This window comes from Trifolium pratense, linkage group LG6 (genome assembly GCF_020283565.1).
Source record: "Trifolium pratense cultivar HEN17-A07 linkage group LG6, ARS_RC_1.1, whole genome shotgun sequence".
Classification (NCBI taxonomy): Eukaryota; Viridiplantae; Streptophyta; class Magnoliopsida; order Fabales; family Fabaceae; genus Trifolium; species Trifolium pratense.
Window position 1 is genome coordinate 6102803 of NC_060064.1, and position 23504 is coordinate 6126306.

At 30.1% G+C, this 23504-nt stretch overlaps 2 protein-coding genes across 3 annotated transcripts; both read right to left on the reverse strand.

Annotated features, from left to right (window-relative positions):
- Nucleotides 1–203: 203 nt before the first annotated feature.
- Nucleotides 204–7388, reverse strand: LOC123890387 (lysophospholipid acyltransferase LPEAT1-like). Of its 2 annotated transcripts, XM_045939989.1 has the most exons (9): nt 6608–7337; nt 5169–5285; nt 5014–5051; nt 4648–4712; nt 3976–4044; nt 3077–3210; nt 1998–2138; nt 878–941; nt 204–513 (listed from the first exon to the last, which is right to left on the reverse strand). In XM_045939989.1, exons 1-9 carry the CDS (start codon nt 7112–7114, stop codon nt 494–496), a joined length of 1155 nt encoding a protein of 384 aa, XP_045795945.1. In that variant the 5' UTR covers nt 7115–7337; the 3' UTR covers nt 204–493. The 2 variants fall into 2 exon arrangements, with proteins under 2 accessions (XP_045795945.1, XP_045795944.1); XM_045939988.1 differs by having other exon boundaries at nt 204–941; nt 6608–7388.
- A 13295-nt stretch (nt 7389–20683) lies between these two features.
- LOC123890390 (cytochrome b-c1 complex subunit 9, mitochondrial) lies at nt 20684–23108 on the reverse strand. The gene is made up of 3 exons (XM_045939993.1): nt 22875–23108; nt 22736–22783; nt 20684–21006 (listed from the first exon to the last, which is right to left on the reverse strand). Exons 1-3 carry the CDS (start codon nt 22992–22994, stop codon nt 20956–20958), a joined length of 219 nt encoding a protein of 72 aa, XP_045795949.1. The 5' UTR covers nt 22995–23108; the 3' UTR covers nt 20684–20955.
- Nucleotides 23109–23504: the final 396 nt, after the last annotated feature.

Genomic DNA, 23504 nt, shown 5'->3' on the forward strand with positions numbered 1-23504 from the left:
AATTTGCCGTAGTAATCTATCTTGTCAATATTTGAAAACTGGAACCAATTTGGCATGTTTTCATGTCCTTTAAAAACTACTTTTTATATAATTTATAGGCCGATTAAAAAATAGTGATACTTAAAGAACTAAGTGAAGATTTATTCATAGAAGGTTTTCGTTCATTAAGGGATTTAGGGAACCTCAGCACAAAAATAGAGCAATGCAACCATAAGCTTGTTTTACCCAAAGACAAAACCTAAAATATTAATTAACAAGGATAGGCAGGTTATTTTTGAAGTTAGAACACCTATACTATACTAATGTTTGAGAGAATCCTATATCATACATACATCGAGCCTCTGCTAAGAAATCCCATTCATACTCCAGAGGCCGTTACTGGGTACATATTTGTTCTGCACAGGATTTTCTATATGGATATTAATTTCTTTTTTTCTTTTCCTGATAAATACTAGAGCCATACAACGAATATACAAGCCACGTATCCGAAGAACTAGCATTGGGAAAACAAACCTGCAGGAACACGAAAGAGAAGATTCAGATCTAAGGTTACATGGCTTTTCTCAAATGAGTTAGGTCATTTATCACAATGAAAACGCAAACAATATTAACTTTCAACTCTTGAATTGTTTCTCATTCATCAGCAACTAAATCACATTATTGGTCACATTTACAAGAAAATTACAACAAGTAATATTCTGAAATTTGGGTGAATGTTTTAGCTGTGCACACCCCTCACGTGAGCTGTCCATTCATATTTAAAGAAAATTCTAAGTTTGAAACCAAAACTCGAGTGTAACTACATATCAATTGAAGCCGGGGTCATGAAATTATCAATCGTCTTTCGGGTGCAAAACACTAGGCAGGCTATTATTACCATTGAGAGCAGCATGGTAGATTCGTTTTTCAGCTAGCCCAATATCTGAAAGTATCAGATTACCCTGCAAGCAGAACATACAACAGATCCAATCAAGAAGGTATCGTAACAGCAGTGGTCATACTATAAAGAAGGTATCGTAACAGCAGTGGTCATACTATAACTTTCAACCAATAACATAAATTTTACATCCCTTTGCTACAAGGAAAGGCTGCCTCCACAAAATAATTAATACATAACATGGAGTTAACTAACGTAGGCTATTAGGTTATATATATACAAGTATAACACTAAAATAAAGAGTGCAAGGCATATGATGAATATTTTGAAATTCACCATTGGTACTGTGATGAAAATAAAAATAAAAGGAATGAAATAAATATTAGTTAATTACCATTCAGTATGTGTACAATTTTGTTGAGCAAAACAGCAGTGTGTGTGTGTGTGTGTGCACATGGAAAATTTAATATTTTTCTACATTAGAAAAATAGTATAAGACTTATTAAATGCGTGCAAGAGAATAGTTCCAAACAAATATAAATTTCATACAGCGTAATAAGAACTTTCAATCTAATGATAATCCTTATGAGAAAGTCATCCACAGACTTTCCAGTGGTGTAGGATTGGTTTTGATTCAAATGTGTGTCTATACTCTATAGTAAAGTTCCATTGAAACAAAAGGTTCTAGAAAATTGTGCATTAGGAGCAAGTCGTTAATACTATTCTGGCAATTAAAGTCTAGTAAGTAGTACTGGTGCAGTACAATTGGTACAAGCCCAACTGAGAAGCGAGACTACTAAGTTAACATGAGACGCCTAAAACACCAAGTCCTAATATCCCTAAAATTTTCTTGACAATTTAAAAAAAATAAAATAAAATGGTTGAATATATAGTTTATGATATGCAGAAGGATTTAGCAAAAAACAATTCTCTACGAAGAACTACTGAGTGGTGTATCTGTGTGACGTCTTATAGTGTCAATTTATGCATGTGTGTAACTATAAACTCCAGCAATAGAATAGACACAAACCGAGAAATGGTCCAAATTTGGTTCACCAAATAAGAAAATTAATTACCTCTACAGGAAAAGAAATATAGAATCTATGACCAAAATAAATACCTCAGTAGCCATCAATCTTCTAACATTATCGGCATATAATTTGGGGTCATCCATTTCCTGCTGCGAGGGATAGTAAATAGGTAACCGTACCACCTCTATATAATTTACAAATTGACAGAGGAGAAATATCACATGGCGTACCTGCCAACATTAAGGCCAACTTAGAATAAAATAAGCATTGTGTTCGTTAAGTAAAATGGCAATTCCTCCGATCAAATTACCAGAAAGATGCAAGCATAAAACCAAGAAGTAGTTTTCCTAAAAGACAATCATGTCATTACACCAAAACAATATGGTATACCATATATTGCAGGAAACAAGATTCTGAAATATGGCTGCATGCATGTTTGGGCATACATCAACCTCTCAATCATCGATGCATAGGGAAATGAATACATTCCTTTCATACCAAGTCTGTGACATTGTATTTCAATAAATATGTCTCCTTTTTAAATTCAAACAATCACAGTGAAACATTTTCCCATTCTGAATCTCAAATACCTTATTGATATATTGATTATGAGACAATCCCAACGATTCTTATGATCTACTATGGAACAGTTCTATTTCTATCAAATAGCCTTGCCCTTATCATTGCAGCAAGTAGAATATTGTCAACATGTAAGACCAAAATTATGAATTTGTTTGCATCAACCTTGATATAAACACAATGATAAAAGTACCGGATGTTGACATATTTACCAAAAAATATCATCAACATATATGACCAAAATATAACATATTTACCGGAACAGAGCAGCTTAGATGTTGAGTACAGCGGGATTAGGTTTTATAATCAAAAGTAATTGAAAACTGTTGGATATTCCGCCTTCATTGCGGTCCACCCCCATCTGCCTAATTGCGGCATTTGGGTTGCCTTCATTGCAGCCTCCAACACCTTCATTGTGTTGGGTGTGAAGGGGTGGATTTAGTCCCACATTGCTAAGAGATATGGCCTGTGTAGCGTTTATATAGCTTTGGCAACCCTCACTTTACAAGCCGGTTTTGTAAGGATGAGTTAGGCCCAATATAAAATTTGACAAAAACCGTGAAGCTTTATTACAATATAAGTTACTTACCCCAGATATGGAATCCCAAGCGGGGCTAAATCTCTGGTAAGGGTATTTTAAAATTACAGGAAGTACTGGTGCCTTTGCCAAAAAACCACCAGTCTTGAATGGAAGGAGGTAATCTCCATTTGTGGTTGTACCTTCTGCAGAATACCAAATAGCACGAAATAAAATTATTATAAGAATGTTAATTTGAGAAACATAAATAATTTGGATAATACAAGTCACTTTTGATGGTTTACAGACAGATGCAATGGACAATTAGACAAATATTGACTAATGTCTATAATATGACAAACGTTAGTGCTACCATGTGACAAGTAATAATTCACATGCTAACAAAAGAATAAGTAACTAAATTTGAAGAACTTAAGGCATAAAGTTATATTTGAAGAACATGATAGATGACATTAAAAGGAAATGCACATAATAAATGAGTATTGATGTTGAAATAAGATTTTAAAAACATAAATTTCGGTCTGCAGATGAGCACAAGGATACAATATTCATTCAGTAAATAGGATAAAATAGGTAAAGAAATGCAGCAACTTTAATCGTCAAATTAATTTAATAAAATACAACAAATTGCAAATATAAAACATGCATCACACATTTATATGCTAGTGTCCGTATACAATCAACTCGTGTCTCTCTTAAAAATAATAGAGACCCCCATACATATCAAGTACAAACAGGCTATATCCTGTTCTTTAGGTAAGCTAACCTGATAAAGTTTATATATTGGAAACAACAAGATACCAAACCCCTATATAATCTAAGGCGTGTAATTAGAGTGAAGGATAATCTGCTCCAAATTGAGAACTCAAGCCTACGTTTGATAAAACTCAAAAGACTTTTTTTTTAATCTACAACACCCCTCCACCCCCCAAAAAAGGAAGGATGATAACCTGGAAATAACATCATTAATGGAGCAGATTCATTCTGATGTGCCTCTCGAATTCTTTCGGTGACAACAGCTGCAGGAAGAAAGTTCACAGGTTAGGCACCAGTTGCAACTAAACAAAAAATGTATAATCTGCAGGGTATTAAGACCCTATGTTTGACGACTAGCACACATGAATATGCCTAAAAGGAAAACCACTAGAGCACCTCTAAACGGCAACAAATAACATGGGTATATCTAGAAGCCAAAAAGTAAGTTCAAATACTGCCAAGAGAAACTAATTAAAATTAAGAAACAAGAAAACCATTTACTTTGGTCCATTTTCAATGCAAAGAATTTAAGATTTTAATTAACCACATGATGCCACCAAACTGACTAAATGAAACATTTATGGTAAGCCAAGTAACTTAGTTACCATCAAAGATTGGTCACTCTCTTTTTAAAATTTAGTATATAGAATTGTTCATTGATGGGTCCAATGTATACCTCATGACTTATACCACAGAAAGGTTAAAAGTTAAGGATGCAAAATACCCCATGCAATATGAAAAGAACAACATAGGACAGAGGCAGGTGATGGAAACAAGGGATTTTATACTTTTTTTACTACATTTATTTTAAATTGTGTACATTTTCATGATTGTTACAGAGCACACATACACAGATATATACGCACCTGAAACACCCTTGAAGTCTGATGTCTTTGATTCCCGCTGAACATAGATGCAACCAAGGCACTTGCTGTCACAAAAAATAAAAATTGTGTCATTAATATATAAAGCACCAGGTTCTGAAAAATACCTTACAATGAAAAGATAATGCACATTGAATCATATGAAATGCAGCATTCTAACTTCATGAACAATACGTTGATCACTACTCATGTGAAAGTTCACTTTTGAAATGAGATTTGAGGAGAAAAAAATAAAGAGCACAATCCCTAAAGAACTACAGAATTCAAATGAAGAAAGAAAAAAAATTGCAACGATCCACAAAATCCATAGAATTAAACCAGGATGAACTGATAAAAAAGACAACAAACCTGATGAGACCAACAAGAGGAAGCTTGGCCACTGATCTCTTCATAGATGAAATCCAAGATTTTAACAGAACATTCGGGACAAAAAAAACTGTCAGCAACATACATATGTACAGATATATAAGTTCATTATGTAAAAAGAATGTCACGTGACAAACCTTAGCAACAAAGCTTGGGAACGAGGAAGACATGTGATACAAAATATCCAAGTACGACACGTGATTAGATATTATTACACCAGGTCTTCCGGTCTCTTCAGACTGAGGTTCGTTTTCCTATTAAATAGGAAGCAGAAAAAACAAATTAAAGAAATGCGAGACCTTTTTGACTACCAAATATAAAGAAACAAGCAGGCTGGCAATAAAAACTAAGATTCATCCAATTCAATAGTCCTTTGAACAATGACAAGGTAGATTGAGGCACAATTGAGTAAATAAACATATTACAAAGAGCCAGTTCTGATCAAGTTAACTGGAAACACTTATTGAAAAGTAAATATTAAAGAGCCTTAAAATAATCATGAGTAGTGTATGTTAAAATTAATTTCTACACATAATTCTAAATTCCAGTCCACAACCACAATTGCAGCTGCAGCAATATAAAGGTATTAAAGGTCTCCACAACAGCATCACACAATTGCAGTTGCCATATAAAGGCCGCTTTAAATTAGAGTTCTATACAACAGCATCGCAAATGCAATTTCAGCCATATTGGCCCTCATTTTGCCACAATATCAATGTTCACTGGTATAACCACAACTGTATCAGCACACACAGTTTCGAACCATTCCGCCTCTCATTTAAACTCTCCAATTTTACTCCTCCATAATAAACATCTACAATAAACTTATATTATATAGATCTTTTCACAAGTAAAAACTGCTAAACCTATCCTAAATCCTGTTGTATTTATTTATTTTTTATATTTCAAAAGTTAATAATAAAGTTGTGACACGTTTTGTTTGCCTACTGAGTTTTTGTTTGGATATATCTATATTGTTTTGGTCCAACTTAATTATGCATGATTCTATGCAAATTCAGTTTGATGCAGTTTCACGTTTTGCAACTACTTCCTAAATATACTCCTTTCAACGGTCATATATACAGCACACATGTTTTCAACTATAAATACACACTTTCAGAATATATTAGTGGAAGTTTTTTCTCCCTCACAGATGTGTGCTTGCTAACTGATACATATATACTGCTACGTGAAAATATCACTTTTTCATGCTCATTTTACTAAGTGCCTGAGTTAGCTTGCATTTTATTTACTCTGTGTATTGATATCCTCGGCACGTTTATCGTCGAGAAGAGCCAATTGTATCCTGGGGGAGTTGCGCAATCTTGCGGATAATTCCTTATGACAGTGACTACACGACTCAGGTTTTTTATTCTCTGGTCATCCGCAACAACAAATCCGAATTAAAGATGCTAATAAACTGCTAAACTTATCCTAAAATCTAAATCCTGATTAAAGATGCTAATAAAAAGCTTATCACTAATCAAAAACCCTAAACCTACTCTAATTTCTAACTAAACTGTTCCAGATGAATTGAACTTGAACAATTAATAAAAAGTTGAAGTAGAAATTGAACCTGAGTGATTGAGGAAGAAGATGAATCAGTAATCCAATAGAATCCAAAAATGAAAAGCATAACTCTAGAAAGAGCTTTTCCACACCGAACAATAACATTCCTTCTCCACCCTCCCATATGAGCATAATCCTCTTGTTCATCTTCACGATTAGGAGTAGAAAAAAGTGTACAAACCCTACAAATTACATAATAACACACCAAAACAGTTACAGCGAGAATCACTCTAATCGGAAGAAGAGTAACTAGCGCGAAACCAAGGAAAAGCTTCTCCTTAGGTGCTAACTCTCCTCTCCCCATAGTTCCGTAAACATCACGACGAACATATGCGGCGAATTTCTTCTCGAGGTCTTGTAGCTCCGCCGCGGTAGTGGTGGTAGTAGTGGTGGTGGAAGATAGTGAATCTGATTTGAGAAGAGGACGATCGTCACGAACGGTGGCGATGGTGCCGTTTGATTTTGGTGGTTTGGAATTTAGGTCTTTGAGTTCTGACTCCATCCCCTTCATCATTGTTCATAGATTATTCATTAAGCACTTTTCTTTGATTGAATATATATACTCTCGTACTGTACATGATATACTCAATCAGTAATTAATAGTTTTTTATTACAACATCATTAATTAATAGTTAACTGCTACATAATTAGGGTTTTTGGTGAGATTAGAGAGAAGTTACTGAGATTAGCTTAGCAATTAACATCAGCTTTTGCTTTCCCAGATCTGCACGCATGCCGTTTCTGTAAAGTTAAAAACACTAAAGAAAAATTAATGATTTAGTAGCATCAACTATTATTAATCATTAATCAATCTTTTTATATTTAACTTTTTTTTAAAAGACATATGTGTGCTAAGTATCTTTATTTTGGGTTTGTACACTTACATAGGCACAAGTCTAAACTAAAATTAAATATAAAAAAATTAATTAATAATAGTTGATGTAACTAAATCATTTACATTTAATTTTTTTCTTTCGATGCGTGGTATGCCTAAATAGTTTGATTTGTGATCGTCAAACTAACTTCTCAAAGAGAATAATTACTCCATTACACAAAAAAGGCATCTGGTTGTAGGCCTAAAGTTACAAAGTATTAAGAATTGTTCATGTAAGTGTTCCTCCTCGACAAATTACTCCAAGACAAGGTTACAAAGTATTAAGAATTGTTCATGTAAGTGTTCCTCCTCGACAAATTAGTAAAGTTTTTCATAATGTAAGGTTGGCTCTACCTTTATTCTCAATTATGATTATTTAATTTGAGATAGATATCTAAAACTTTAAGTGATCGTCGACACAACATGTGAATTGAACATTACTTTTATATTTATTGAACAAAAATTGAATTCAACATATTTTTTTCTTTTCCATTTGAACTAATTTCACTCATTCTTCTTGTCTCCGCTAAGAAATTTTAGCGAATTTGAAATATATTCTTTTTAGCTTGAATTTTGAAAAAGCGCAAATCTGTTTTGTCTTCATTGCTATTTTACTTTTCTTATAAAATGTTCATCTATATCTATAATATGTAATAAGCCAGACATATTTCCCTTTCTCTCTCATCTCCTCATTCAACCTCATTCCTTACATTTAATGTTTCTTTTGCAAAATTTATTTAGTATTACTATAAGTGGACGAACATGTTAATTGATTCAACATTTAATAGTGGATTTGTCCAATTACTCATTCCCCTATTCAATTTTGTCCATATCATGTTATCGTTTACTATTATTAAGGATCGCATCAATTTTGACTAATAATATTAATGATAGTTTTTGTATATATGGTAATTAAAATAATGAGTAAACCATTCAAGTTGGTCAAACTATCATTAATCTCTCCAATTCCATTTATGGTATTATTATTATTATTATTATTATTATTATTATTATTATTATTATTATTATTATTATTATTATTATTATTATTATTATAGTTTCAAATTAGTATTACTTCTTGACTAATAATATTAATGATTATTAGTATTACTTTATTTTCTCGGTCTTAGGGTCAATTAATTTTAATTCTTTTAAATTTTTATATTATTATTGTTTCAAATTTAATTATTTTTAAAGCCAACTATATATTTATTTCGTACACAACAATTTATTTTTTAAAAAAAGTTTTTATTTTTTAAACAACAAAAATTATTATAATCCACATATATAAATTACAATGATTAAAAGTTAAATATAATAAGTTCCTAATCCTATAGGGTCACGTAGAAAAATATAAGTGCCTCATATGCCGATTATAATTTTATATATAGTAACCTTAAAAAAAAAAAAGAAGGTCTTTTTATGTCTTATATTTTAGAATGAAATATACCTTATTTAATAACATGTTTTTAAAAATAAAAACGGAATTAATATATTTGTCTTTAATGAGTATAATTGCATATTAAAGAGAAAATTACTCATATGTCCATTTTTTTTCTCTCTCTCTCTCTATATATATATCATTTTTGTGTGAACATTACAACTCATAGTTTTTCGACTCTTTTCTCTTTAGTTGTTTTCGTTTTATGTGATTTTTTCTCCAACTTCTTATTCTTTATTTTGTTCTTCTTTTATCATTTAATGATTTTCTCTACTTTATTTTTTCAGGAATGTAATCGAAAGAAAGCTTTGGAGAGAAGATTTAAATGTGTCCTTTTGATCTCGAGAATGCTTTGAGATGTGTCACGGAATCGAAAAAATCAATTATTGATGAATAATTTTGTAATGACATATGTAGACTTTTAAAATTGATATGTATTATCTAATTGTACTCTATCAATTTGTTTCACATTTTTTTATTCATTAATATCATGTGTAATATAATAGATCAATATTATTTATTTGTAGAAGAAAGTGTAGATTTGTTACATTAACTTGATTATTTTTGGTTTCAACAATTAGTGATTACTATATATTTTTACCAACACATTATCTTAAGTGGGTTTGTTTTATGTGGATTATCATAATTGAGTTTGGAAAAAATGCAATTTTTACCCTTACGTACAGTTGCATTTGAACAATCAACTCATTAACAATGATTTATCACTCTTATGTTTTGATCGCTTTTTTTATGATTTATCACTCTTATGCTTGATTCAAGATAAAGTCTGAATAGTTTCCATATATTTTTTTTGGTTACAGCTTCCATATAGTATTTTAATAGTCATACAACATCAACGTAGTTATTTGATTTTTATTTTTTTATTAATGATAAAATTGAACTACAAGTTTTAAATTAAAAACACAATATAAATAATGAATTTTATAAAAACAAATTCGTTTATATTATTTCTATGTCAAGTTTCTAAATTTATTTTGGTATAATAGAAAGTATGATTTATAAAATATAATAATTTTGTATAAATTATTTCTATTTTAATTTAATTAAAAGAAAATCTATTTTTTATATTATTTGGGACTTTTTTTCAAAGAAACTGTACATTGCATTATGAAAACAATTATCTTCTCATGTGATTTTGGCAATTAATTCTCATATATCTCATATTCACTAACAACATTCTTGGCTATTCATACTCACGATGAGTTGACATTTCATCACTAACATTTCTTTCTGACATTGATTACCTCATATTAGTCAGTTTACTCATTAAGCAATACACCTCACAATTAGTACCACAATATCTCATATCATTATTTGTAATTATTTACAATTATTACTTTATATTTCCTGGATGTACATTACATTCTATATATACGTGTATTCCATATCAATGAAAATCATCAAAGTTTATTTCTTTATATTTGGTTGGTATTTTCTACATCTTTTACTCAAGTTATTCTGTAATCATTTTTTCATTTTTTTATTCATTTTTTTCTTTCAGCTAACATTCAAATGTACTTTCTTCATCTCTTTTGTGTGAATAGTATATATGATGTTCATTTTCATCGGCTTCTTTGTTGGCTTATTTGTACCACTGTTTTTAAAATTATTTTGATGGTCCTTAGAATGTTCAATTCAATGATTTAAAAATTGAATGAGCTAGCATGTTAGCAACTGACCCAATGATGACCCAGGATGGTGACTATATATGGCCGCTCCTATATTGCGCGGGTACTCCGTTTTAGACAGAGTACCGGTACCGGTTATCAGTACGCGTATGGTACTCCCATGGTACGTATCTTCATTCAAACATATAATGAGAAATACATGGCAATAAATAAAAATGGTGAAAAGTTCATAAATATGACGAGAAATATATAATGAAAAATATAATAATTAATTTTTATTATTATACATATTAGGATCCATTTTATAGAAAACAAATAAAATATGACTTGAGAACAAAACAAATTCGATTAGTGATTAAATTAACTAAATTAATATATTTTATAAACAATTCATATTTGATTAGTGAAAATATAATTTGTTTTTATCCATTTAAATATTAAACATTCATATTCGATTTTATAAATTTTTATTCAAATAATGATGTACATTCATATTTGATTTTATAAATATTAAATATTATATATTTATCACATATAAATTTATTTTTACTCAAATAATTTTTTTTTATATGGTTATAAAAAAAAAGGCGTTTTATTTTGTTTTTATTTTTTACTTAAAAAAATGCGTTTCATTTTGTATTTGTGATAAAAATAAATGTAAAAGGCGTTTTATTTTGTATTTATTTTTTATTTCTCCCAAATAGTAGATGTGTTAACTAAATTATTTTCACAATTATGATTTGAAAAATAACACACGCATATATTTGGAAATTGTTGATCAAGTATGATTGTTGATCAAATATGATTACTGATTTACAATTCTGTCAAAACAGCATTAAAGAAAATTAAACAATATTAAAGAATTAGATTATACCAAATATAAATTAAGCAACATTCTATATTTATGTTTTACTATTATGTTCTATTATTATTATTATTATTATTACCTTTTATGTTATTATTTTACAGCTATAAATAGTGAGTCTCCTATAAAGTTTTATTCAACAAATTAAATCATGCTCTGATGCTCACTGCCTCAAGTTCTTCTTCTTGCTTTTTTATTGTTTCTCATTTTAATTTATATATTGGCATGAATTTGCATTTTTTAAATTTCAAATATTTCTTTTTTTCAATTATCCTTTCTTTTGTTTCACCATTCTTTTATTCAAATTTTTATGCAGATTCATTAGCTTTTGGAAAGAAATATTTGATCATATATTAGAATCTTTCTTTAAAGGTTTGTAGTCTTTTCTGATCATCTTTATTCTTGATTGTTTTCTCTCTACCTATACTTCTTCTCTTTTTTTTTCGGATACCTATGTTTTTTTTACATACATATGTGTTTATAGGTAATATACAGGTGTGTCTTGATCTCCTACGTACGAAATTTGAAAGGAAAGAGCAAGGCAAGAACCATGCTTTCAGAAAAGTGGTGGTCCGAATCTTATTTAACCTTTTGAATAAATTTCTTGATTTTAGGTGTAATGAACAAATTGACAACCTATCAATTTGACATGTGAATTCGTTGACATCACACCTATAAAGGAAACATGTATGATTATTTGAAGTAATGGATTAACGAAAATGTGCAAAAGTTTTGTTTACATCCATCATTCTATGAGTCTTGAATGAACTACATCCAATATTTTGTGTAATGTAAAGATTGAAAATGTCTATACAATAATACTTTTTTATATGACTATACTATAATACTCTTTCTTTTTTTCTTTTTTTTTTAATAAATAAGTTCACAATTTAATTTTGTTGGGAGGATTGGAATTATTTCAATAGTAATGACAAATATAAAACAATATTTAAATTACACATGTGCCCAAAGTTTTTTTTTTTTTACTCAATGTGCCCAAAGTTAAATACACGCTCTTAGTAAGTTTTTATTTTACATGGTTCTTAATAGTAACATATATATAAAAAAAGTTGCATATTTAAATTATATTTATATATTTTGTAAAAAAAAATGTTTATATATTTGACAACAATCAAATATAAAACAATGTACCGTAAAAATATACAAAACAATGTGTCATGAGATTATTTGACATTTGTAGTTTTGTACCCAAAATATTCATCGAACTATATGAAAAACTTTTAAAAAATAAAGGATAATCTTTATTATAGCATATTAGCTGGTAAATGCTATTTCAAAATTGTTTGATTTTTTTTCGGTAATATATCAAAAATTTCTGAATATAGAATATTCTTTTATTATATAAACATTTCAATTCAATTATATTTATGTATGGTTTTAATTTAATTTAAAAATTCATAAGCTAATCCATTCCTTCTTAATTTAAGGATTAAATTTAATACATTAAGGGAAATGAAACCAAAATTATTTCCTTTAATAATATTTTAAACAATAAATTAAAATATATTAAGGAAAAGAATCCAAATAATTCCTTCAATAATTTTTTAGCAATAAAGGTAGTATTAACCAAAAAAATAAAGCAAATATCATTTTTAGATTTAAAAGAAAACGTGTTACTACTTACCTGTTGCAATTAGTTGTCTTTTCACGGAGACTTCTATTTTATTTAGAGCATCATACATATTGTTTAGATTTAAAAGAAAACATATTACTACTTACCTAAAACAATAAAGCAAATCCCATTTTTAGATTTAAAAGAAAACGTGTTACCACTTTGGGTATCATATTTATGCAACTCATACATATTTTGCCCCAATGGTAATACCACTTTTTGAGTTTCATACATTAATAATAAGTGGTCCCTTCTATATTTATTTTTATATTTTGTCTAAATAAAAATTATTTAATTTAATAAATACGTAGATAAATAAATTAATAATTAAATATAATAAGAAATACATGACAATAAATAAAAATGGTGAAAAATTCATAAATATGACGAGAAATATATAATGAAAAATATAATAATTAATTTTTATTATTATACATATTAGGATCTATTTTATAGAAAACAAAAAAAAAATATGACCTGAGAACAAAACAAATAAAAATTGTGTAATATATAGAATAATATGAAATATCATCAAATTAACATCCAACTACAAGAAGAAAAAAAAATCTTTTATGCACTATTGTTGAAGAAACGAAATTAAATGAAAACTTATGAAATGAAAATATTTAAAATATTTATTCCTTAAAATTAGCATCAATTACTAATCAATTTTAATCTCATCTCATCTCATTCATAAATAAAATTAAATATGTCAGATCACATGGTTGTACTACACAAAAATTTATTTAATATTATGATGCATCTCTAAAACCATCTTTCATATATCTATCTATATAAAGGTATATCAATCAATTAATTTTCTACAACAACCACCATTTTCACCATCTCATTGTTGTTATACTTTTTTATCGTACTTTTTTATATGTATATTGTTTTACTCTTATATTTAATAATATTTTTCTAACACTTTTTATTCCTAATATTTTTACAGGGGGATCATACTATTGGCAAATGTGATTATCCAGACTCGTGTGAAGAATGATCACAACAAGGAGATTAAAATGGATGAAAGACTTTTGAGACATGTTAGAAGAAAATATAGATAAATTAATGCAGATAAATCTTTTGTTAGAAAATAAAAATTTGTTTTTATTCTTCTATAAGATGATTAACTTAGAATAAATCACTCTTTTGTTTGTAACATTCAATATTTGATGTAAAGTAATAAGTAAGAGTAGCAAACAAGTTCTTCAATAGCCAAGTTTTTGGCCAATGTAAGACCTCTATAAACAACATAAAGTTTCACAAGCATCATGTCAGACGACTCACAAATGAATCCAGAAAAGTCTGGTAAGTAAAAATATAAATTGTATCTAATAAGACCCTCATAACTAGCTCTAATCGGGGAACCTAAACAACTACCGTCAACGTTGAGGACCACACATGAGAAGTTTTCATTGTTCCATTTGATGAACCTGTACTAACGTGATTAGAGGAGAAAAAAGATGTGAAAATCTCGACCAAGATCCGGATGTTGAAGGATAGCTGATTTAAGGACAAGATTCATTGTTTATATAAATTAAATTATGATATCTTCATATACACCAAACACCAGCCGAGAAGGAATTAGCTTGGGGACACATGGAGCCAACCTTGAGCCAATCATGTGGGTCAATTAAAAAGAAGAAAGTTCAGTCATTGAATTCAATGTGGTGCCAAAAGTTTCTAGAGAATGTATAGTCCTAAACACAATGAAGGAAAGTCGTTTCTTGGAGGTCACATCGAGTAAAAATAGAGGAAGTGTCCAACTTCCGATGATTGAGTAAGGATAAAGCAGGAACCGAATTATGACAGGCTAACCGTAAGAAAAAGATGATATTCGCGTGTAACTATTTTACTTTAAATAAAATGCAGAAAGTCAAAAGTTTAGAAATAAAAAAATGATCTTCGAATGTAACTATTCTACTTTATTTTATGTGCGCAGCAAATTTGAATTGTGTAAAATTGTTTTTGTAATAAAAATAAATTTAAATGTATATTGGTCTTCATATTTTCATAAAAGTAAAATTTAGATCCCTTATTAAAAAAAAGATTTTTTGGGCCTTTTTTTTTTCCAAAATTTTAGTCATTATTTAATTATTGGCATTTTAATTTTTAAAGTAGCAAAATTTGTTACACAGATTTTTAAAGACAAAAAAATTTGGTATTTTATCATTTTTTGTGTTAGATAATTATGAAATTTGAAATATTAAAATATTAATTTTTATAGTCACTTTTTAACCCGTGCTTGGCACGGGTCCGGATACTAGTTGTTATTTATTTAGTGATGGGTATGCAAAAACGGTATGTAAATAACATCAACAAATTTATTTATACTAGTAAAAAAAATCAATATTTTCCAACTTTTTGGGTTGATAGATTTATAATTTAATTTTAGATTAAATTACACTTTCATCCTCGTCCTAGTTATTTATCGTAAGGTGGAAGATATGCGTAATTTAAGCATCTCTCAAGATAAGACAGTCTAATTGCCTGCTAATTTTAAACTTAAATTGATTAAGTCCCCACATTAACGTCACCCACCTCGACCTCAATTCTTGCCCTCACCTCATTACCAATTCATTTTTCACTTGTTCTCTCTCGGTTAATGTGTTGACAATGTGTTGGTTGCGACATTAACCGCACGATCAACCCTCGTTTTCTTTGTTGATGGAGTCGAGCGCATTACTGAGGTTGTTGAACCACGTACCGTACCTTCAGCCCTGTAACTATCTCGCAATTTTGCCAAATCTTACAATACAGTTACATATTCACCGGAGTCTACCGACCACATTATTGATCACCCTCTAATGGCGTGCAGAAGACTCACCCTCTAATTATGTGTAGAAGACTCGTTAAAGTTTCTCGAGCCTCCAAATCTTGGTCACCTCCAAGAGCCGCAAGATGAAATTCCTCATTGTTGAATTTGGTTCATAAACAGATTCACGGGAAGAGAATCGAAATCTGAAACATATACCAAAGCTGACTAAACCATTGTGAATTGAATTGATTTTTGGATTATGATTGGTTCTTTGGTTTTGGGACTTGGGAGAGGGAGAGAGAAAGAGAGATAATGAGATAGAGAGCGTCTAAATATTTCTGTTTATAAAACCTTCAAGCTACTTCCCAACCCAATATACAACCCATTACTCTTTTTTCTTTATAGAATATTGTTTTTAATTTTTTTCCCCTTTTCTAAATTAATTTTTCTTATATTTTTTGGTAAATAAAATCTAGTTGTCAGTGTTTCAACGTATCAACGATTACACTCTCAATAAAATTTATATAATTTGTATTTTGTTTGTATGCACGTGTTACTAACATGTTAAAAATTAAAATATTTGAGGATAATACATACGTAATATATAAATGTAACATATTTTTTTGGTACAAAAAATCTGTTTGGATTAACTTAATTTTGAGCTTATGCGAAATATCTTATGCAAATAAATAAGTTTTATGTAGTATTATAAGTTTTTTCAAAATAGTTTATGAGAAAATAATTTATAAATATACAATTTTTATTAGTGAAAATTTATGAATTAACATAGAATTTTATTTATTTAAGTAAGCTATTTTTATGAGCTAACAAATAAGTCAATTCCAAACAGGCCCAAATAACTTTGTATTTCTAACATATGTAATATTATTTCTCATATGATATGCATGACCCAAAATAGTCATAGTCATATTTAATATATAAAAATCGAGAGATATGTATTTATTATAGATAATTAGATATATCCAAGATTCATGCATATAGTTGTTGGTGTAGACTGTAGTCTGTGATTAAAACGCATGATTCCATAATCATGTTTAATTCAATTTCATAAAGCATGCATAAGTTTCTAAAATGTTTCTCCTTGCTAATTGATCCAAGAAAATTGTAAATCTAGAGTGTTTGATGAATTACAAATAAAATGGTTGCATCAAAGAAATGTGTGACCGGAGTTCGAATTCCGGATTTCACATTTCTCTACATTTAAATGTGTGAGTCTAACCATTAGACTACTTGACAAAAAAATAAATTAATTAATATATCGGTTTTTTTTTTCTTATGCGGTATTAATATGATTTTAGTTCCGCAATTATAAGATATTTTTGATTTTGATAATTATAAGAGTTAAAATCATATATAAGACTCCAAGTTGAGATTTGAGAGCCAGGGCATGGGATAATGGGCGGCATTCCATGGAGGAGATTGGTGCATCATTATACCATCACAATTGTTATCATCATTACTCTCATTATGTTTTTTGCTCTACGTTACTCGTAATTATAATTATAATGGTCGATTGAATGACGTACGAGTGTGGTTATGGTGCATAAGCCCAAACTTATGCACCATGCATAAACTTGCTTCCTACACTCAACATATTTGCTTCCTACACCAAAAGTCAGCCTAAACCCAAAATTAGGCAATCCATTACTCGCGCGCCCCCATATACTACCCCATTACTTGCGCGCCCCCCATTTGCTTAGCGCACCCCCCAGTTTTTTTTTCCTTTTTCTCCCTAGATTTCTTGTGAGCCCCCAAATTTTTTTCCTCCCCTAGATTTCTAGCGCGCCCGCAATTTTTTTCCTTCCTCCAAACTTCTAGCGCACCCCCAAATTTCTAGCGCGCCCCCCGTTTCCAATTAAATAATAACTTTTATTCCTTTGAAGCCCAACATAATAACGAATGATTCATGTATAAAGCATACTTGTCAAACATACAATTTAATTTTAAGTTTTATTAATCATAATCACAGTATAAATAAAATCTCATACATTAATTACATATATATATATATATATATATATATATATATATATATATATATATATATATCGATTTTTCTTTACAATAAAAAAATGATCGAATCCAATATCTCATGCATACTATCCAAATTTTTCTCAACTAAACTAACCCTAATTGCTTTATATGATTTTTTGTTTTATGTAGCATGGTTTTGTAAAATGGTTATGTGATGTTTTACTTAATAACAATGGTTTCAGTGTATAACAGCTTGACAATAATGCCCATATGATACCATTTAACTAAAATAATGGTTTCAGTGTATAATGCTATGAAACCATTTAACTAGACTAATGGTTTCAGTGTATAACATCTTAAAACCAAATAACAAGACTAATGGTTTCAGTGTATAACGCTGTGAAACCATTTAACCAGAATAATGGTTTCAGTGTATAACGCTATGAAACTTTTTAACTAGACTAATAGTTTCAGTGTATAACAGTATGAAACCATTTAACTAGACAAATGGTTTCAGTGTATAACATCTTGAAACTAATTAACAAGACTAATGATTTTAGTGTATAACATATTGGCACTAATGCTCATATAAAATCATTTAACTATAATAATGGTTTCGGTGTATAACGCCATGAAACCATTTAACTAGACTAATGATTTCAGTGTATAACGCTATGAAACCTGGTTCAATGTTTTTCAATACTTTTTTTTTTGGTTCGCTTTGTTGCTAGCAACATAAGGATGTCTTACGGTAAATAGGGACACATCAAGTCCACCGATCAACAATTCATAATTGCATCTAATTTCTAGACAACCAACGCCAAATTGTTCATATTACCAAAACCCATAAATTCCAATTTTTATTTTTTTGAGCAGCAAAAGATGAGACTTTTATAATTGTTCATATTACCAAAACCCATAAAACCAACCAAAAACATAAGGCATGTTCAGGTGGTAGATCAAACATAGTATTACAACAAAGCAATCAATAAAAACTAAAGGGAGCCAAAACACTGGTAGAGCAGAAACAACACAGACCACCACCAAAACTGTGATGGAAGCTTTACACTGCAAAATTCAACGTTTCCGTTCTCAATTTTACTCTGTTACAAAATTTCAACCCCAAAGACACCGAAACACACTGGTTTAATAAAAGATTATTTCGTTAAAATAACCCGAAAAAGATTCAAAATCAGTTTCACACCTCAAAATTCATCATTCGCGTTTGTTAACGCAATAGAACTTTTTATGCTCCCAACTCATTTTATCCCTGATTCAATCACACGTTTCAATTACATGGGATGTACTGGTAAAGGCTTATTTCCTTACTGTGGCAGTTTACTCTCACGAGCTTTGGAAACCAAGCATCGTCTTAACATCGGTGGCATTCCTGTCAATCGAGTCGCAATCGAGTTCCTTCGTTCGTTCAAAGATGAAAAACGAAAATCAAAGAAGAAAAAAAAGGTTCAGATTTAAAATTGAAATCGCAAACCTAGAATTTGGGGAAATGGATGAAGAATTGAATAAACAAGTAGCAATGAATTTGGCGAGATGATGGGGTCACACTCTCTAACACACTCATCTAACACACTCCAATTAAAATTTGCCACATCTCCACTTATTTTCTCTCAGTAACTTGTAACCGGTTTCACATGTAACCATTTATTTTATTTTTTTTTATTGTTATTTATCATGTTAATTATGTTCCGTCTTCTTCCATACTTCAACTTCCCGGTGGGAAGTTCCCAAATCTTCAACCCTGATTCAACAATTCAGATCTGCAAAAAAATGCAATAACCCAAAACAAAACTTCATGCAAAACATGTTTCACACCAAAATCTTTCTTTGATTTGAATAGAAACCTACGGAAGACAAAATAATTGAAATAGAAACATTAAATAAAAAGGATTAAACATTACAAACTCAGCTTCAGTATACCCATAACAGAATCCGACTCAAGAACGATTTAGATCGGGAAAAAACTGCAACAGAAATAAAACCCAACTTGAAATCTAAAAATGAAAAGGAACCTCGCGAGAAACACAGAGCACGAAATCAGTCAAATCAAAACTCACGAAGAAGACAATTGAAATAGGCAATAAAACTCACGATAAAGAAATTTGCAAAAACGAACACAAGAGTTTGGGGATTGGGATAGTAACAATGACACGATTTGCAGAGAGTAAAGAATGTTACTTTTTTTTTTTTTTAATGTTTCAGTCCTTTAAGATAAATAAAATAAAAATAAATTAAGTATTAGTGTATTAACCGGTACAACCTGTTAGTAGGTAAGTGGAAAAAAAAAATTAATGATGTGACAAATTTTAATTGGAGTGTGTTAGAGGAGTGTGACCGTAGCACTCCTCTTCACTAATAATACCCATTAACTATGTCAAATAATACCTACATATTTTTATGAAATTCACCATGGCGACACAATTGAATGCTCCATGTTAAAAAAAAAAAAAAAACCTAAGATAGTGTGTTTGGTACTTTCGCTCCTCCACCTTAGTTTTCAATTTCCAATCAATTTTATACCAATACAAAAACACTCAAATTGTGTATAATAATTGTAACTCAACTTATACCTTATAACTAATAGCCCAAGAAAGGAGTACATCTTCTCAAGCTAGCACAAGTTAAGTTGTGAAAGATCCAGTAACCAGAGCTTATTGTTCAAATAGTTACGCAGCCAGACCCCATATAAAATTCATAAAAAATTGCACCAAGTTAAAAAGTACTTTCTCCCATATATTCTAAACAAAAGATGTCGATCATTTTTTGTCGATCATTATAATGTAATTACTCATCAGTGAAGTTAGTTAAATGAAACCAGTGAGCAGTAATGATTTTGCATTTGTAAACTATCACAAAATAAGCTTAACTTATAAGCAAGTGATTTTTTATAATCCAATATTCTGGATAAATCATTTAAAATAATAAAAAGAAATTTGCATCAGTTCAATATATTATATTTCCAACAGCCGGTTAAATGAAACCATGCATGACTTAGGCACCACAAAGACAAACATATTCACTTATTGCAAAATGGAAAGTGCTTCCAACTCGTAATGTTCACTTCAATATTCCATGAATATAATAAAACTTCAAAATGGCTAACAAGATGGCCGGACAATTCACTCATCTACTGGCCTTTGCCCTAGCACAGAAATGTCTTCATATCGTTTCTGCAGAAGAAAATATAATTATAATGCGCAAAAGTAAAATAGTGAAGAGACAAATTAATTTGAATCATGAATCATAAATGGTATCAAATCATAAGAGTTAGAAGCAAACAGAAAGGTACAATAGTTTCAAATTGACAGTACTGACTATAATAAGGTTAAACTACAATTGGACAAAACAGCATAACATAATTCTCACAAAACAAACTCATGTCATAAGTCAGTATGAAAACAGGTAAGTAGTTTGTTACTTGCTGGTATGTGGGGATAACTTCCCCTAGACTAGTTATTTTGCAATTTTCCTTTCGGGCTTAGCCCTCGTCATTATAAAAAAAAATCAGTATGAAAACAGTACAACTATATCGCCAAATAAATTGAATGATATGGTGCATAAATTGAGTGATATAGTGTGGACTGTGGAGCCATTTCAGAAGAGCAATAATAGAGCAATGCAATATTCAAATAGGTGCTCCTTCAATAGAGCAATGAAATGAATGGTATGTGTGACCCCTTTCCTCAGAAGAACATTAAAGATAGCACAGTGGAATAATCCAATTGGTTGCTTTTGATAATACAAATTCAGTTCTTCATGCAACAAATAAAAATTATTTGAATTTTCAATTTCTTTGTGGTGATTTGATGAAAGAAAAACAATAAAAAACAAATTGCTGAATTGTTAATTTCATGTCAGGAGTGGAAAATCACACCGTTTCATGCATATATCACACCGACTCACAGTTATTTACGAATCATTATAGGATACAACCCACTGACTTACAAGATCATTTTGAATTGCACAATCCTATCAAAGACTGCTGTTTTATAAGTAAAAAACAAATTGTACAAGTGGCAATAAACACCTGAGATTCTGTCAAAAAAATAAAGACCTCAGATGAGAGTGAAAAATAGACATTCCTTTCAACAGAAGGCCAATTTTGATACGGTTTCTGAAGCCTAAGTGCCTAAGCAACAATAACATTTGTAAACTATATTTGATTATTTAAAAATTATAGTGAACAACAAAAGATACTGTATTATGAGTTTGACAAATGGATAACACCAATCAGTTTTTTCTCGTTACGAAAAAAGGTCAATCATGAAACATAGATTACCAACAAGAGCCATGCAAGAAGACAGGGGAAATAGATAGAAGCTGGAAGTTAAGACCATTTCATGCCACTTAATGAGTTTTTGAGACAAAGGGGAAAACAGTTGCCTCAGAAAAGAGTGGATATAAGAGGTGTGCGTTTAGCACATTATTAGAGGAAAAAGACATTTGCTTTTATGACTTTTCTTCTGAAGAAAGGAGCTACGAAAGCACAGTCAACAAAGAAAATCGACACATTTTTCGACATAACTAGAATAAAACGATCGAATTTAACAAAACTTTGCACATATAACATAAGCTGCCCACAACTAATCGAAAGTCAGTGACAACCATTTCGCCTAATGCATCTACACTTAATAGCAATAGAAATGTAAAAGGCCTTTGCCATTAACATCTAGGTTAATATAGATTCTTCATAGAAAAACCAAGCACAAACCAACAAGATGCATCATACTCTATTTCAAAATCTCATAATTAACAAGCATAATTCAAAATTATATAATAGTAAATAAAGAGATCTTAAAACTAAAGTTAATATGAAGATCGAGAATTTAATCACAATTAAAAAATAAGCATAATTTTAAAAATCGATAGATTAACGATGGAGAGGAATAGATTCAATACCCCAACGTTATTGTATTCCCATAGCTTGTGAACTCCGTAATCAACACCCTACAAAAAAAAATTAATGGATCTTCTATAAGCGAATCAGAATAAACGAAAATTGAATAAGAAGAAAATGAAAAGGGGAATATTGACAAACCCGTTCTGCGAGGAAAGCGCCAGCGATGACGAAGGTAACATAGACAGAGTTACGGCGCATAAGAACCTTGTAAAGGCCTTCGAAAACGCCTCCACTTCTTCTTCTTGCTGCGGATTCCATGGTGGTTTTGATTCGAATGTTCTTCTTCTCGATTTGATTTGCGTTCTAGGGTTTGTTTGTTATTACGCTCTTTTTCTCTCTTTCTTCCACCACGGTTCTGAAATGTAAATGAGGATCGTGTATTCTTTGACTGTTTCAAACGGACCGTGCCGGTTCACTTTGACCGGACCGCTGTCAGTTTGATGGGCTGGGCTCGATGTTCAGATTATTTTTTGCACCCTTATATTTTCTTTGATATCTACCCTTTAGAGTTTTTGTTTTTGGTAAAGCAGTATAATTATTTTTTGTTTTTCTTTTTAGAAAAATTGAAAATCATTTGATATATCATTGAGATTTATTAAGATTAACGGTATTTAAGAAAAATTCATAATTTTTCAAAAAAAAAAACTCATAATTTTATTATTATTTTAAAAATTGAGATATGTGTATCAAATTTAATTAACTGAATAATAAGATTTTTTTTGGTGTAAACCTGGTATCCTTTGTGCGCAACTGCAGATACTAATCCCT

Coding starts and splice junctions, on each gene's coding strand:
- LOC123890387 (XM_045939988.1), bottom strand. CDS start 7,114: ATGATGAAGGGGATGGAGTCAGAACTCAAAGACCTAAATTCCAAACCA. Junction 5,286..6,607: donor CTTCTTCCTCAATCACTCAG/GTTCAATTTCTA, acceptor CCTATTTAATAG/GAAAACGAACCTCAGTCTGA. Junction 4,045..4,647: donor AGACTTCAAGGGTGTTTCAG/GTGCGTATATAT, acceptor TTCTTCCTGCAG/CTGTTGTCACCGAAAGAATT.
- LOC123890390 (XM_045939993.1), bottom strand. CDS start 22,994: ATGGAATCCGCAGCAAGAAGAAGAAGTGGAGGCGTTTTCGAAGGCCTT. Junction 22,784..22,874: donor GCGCTTTCCTCGCAGAACGG/GTTTGTCAATAT, acceptor TTTTTTTTGTAG/GGTGTTGATTACGGAGTTCA. Junction 21,007..22,735: donor GGGAATACAATAACGTTGGG/GTATTGAATCTA, acceptor TTTCTTCTGCAG/AAACGATATGAAGACATTTC.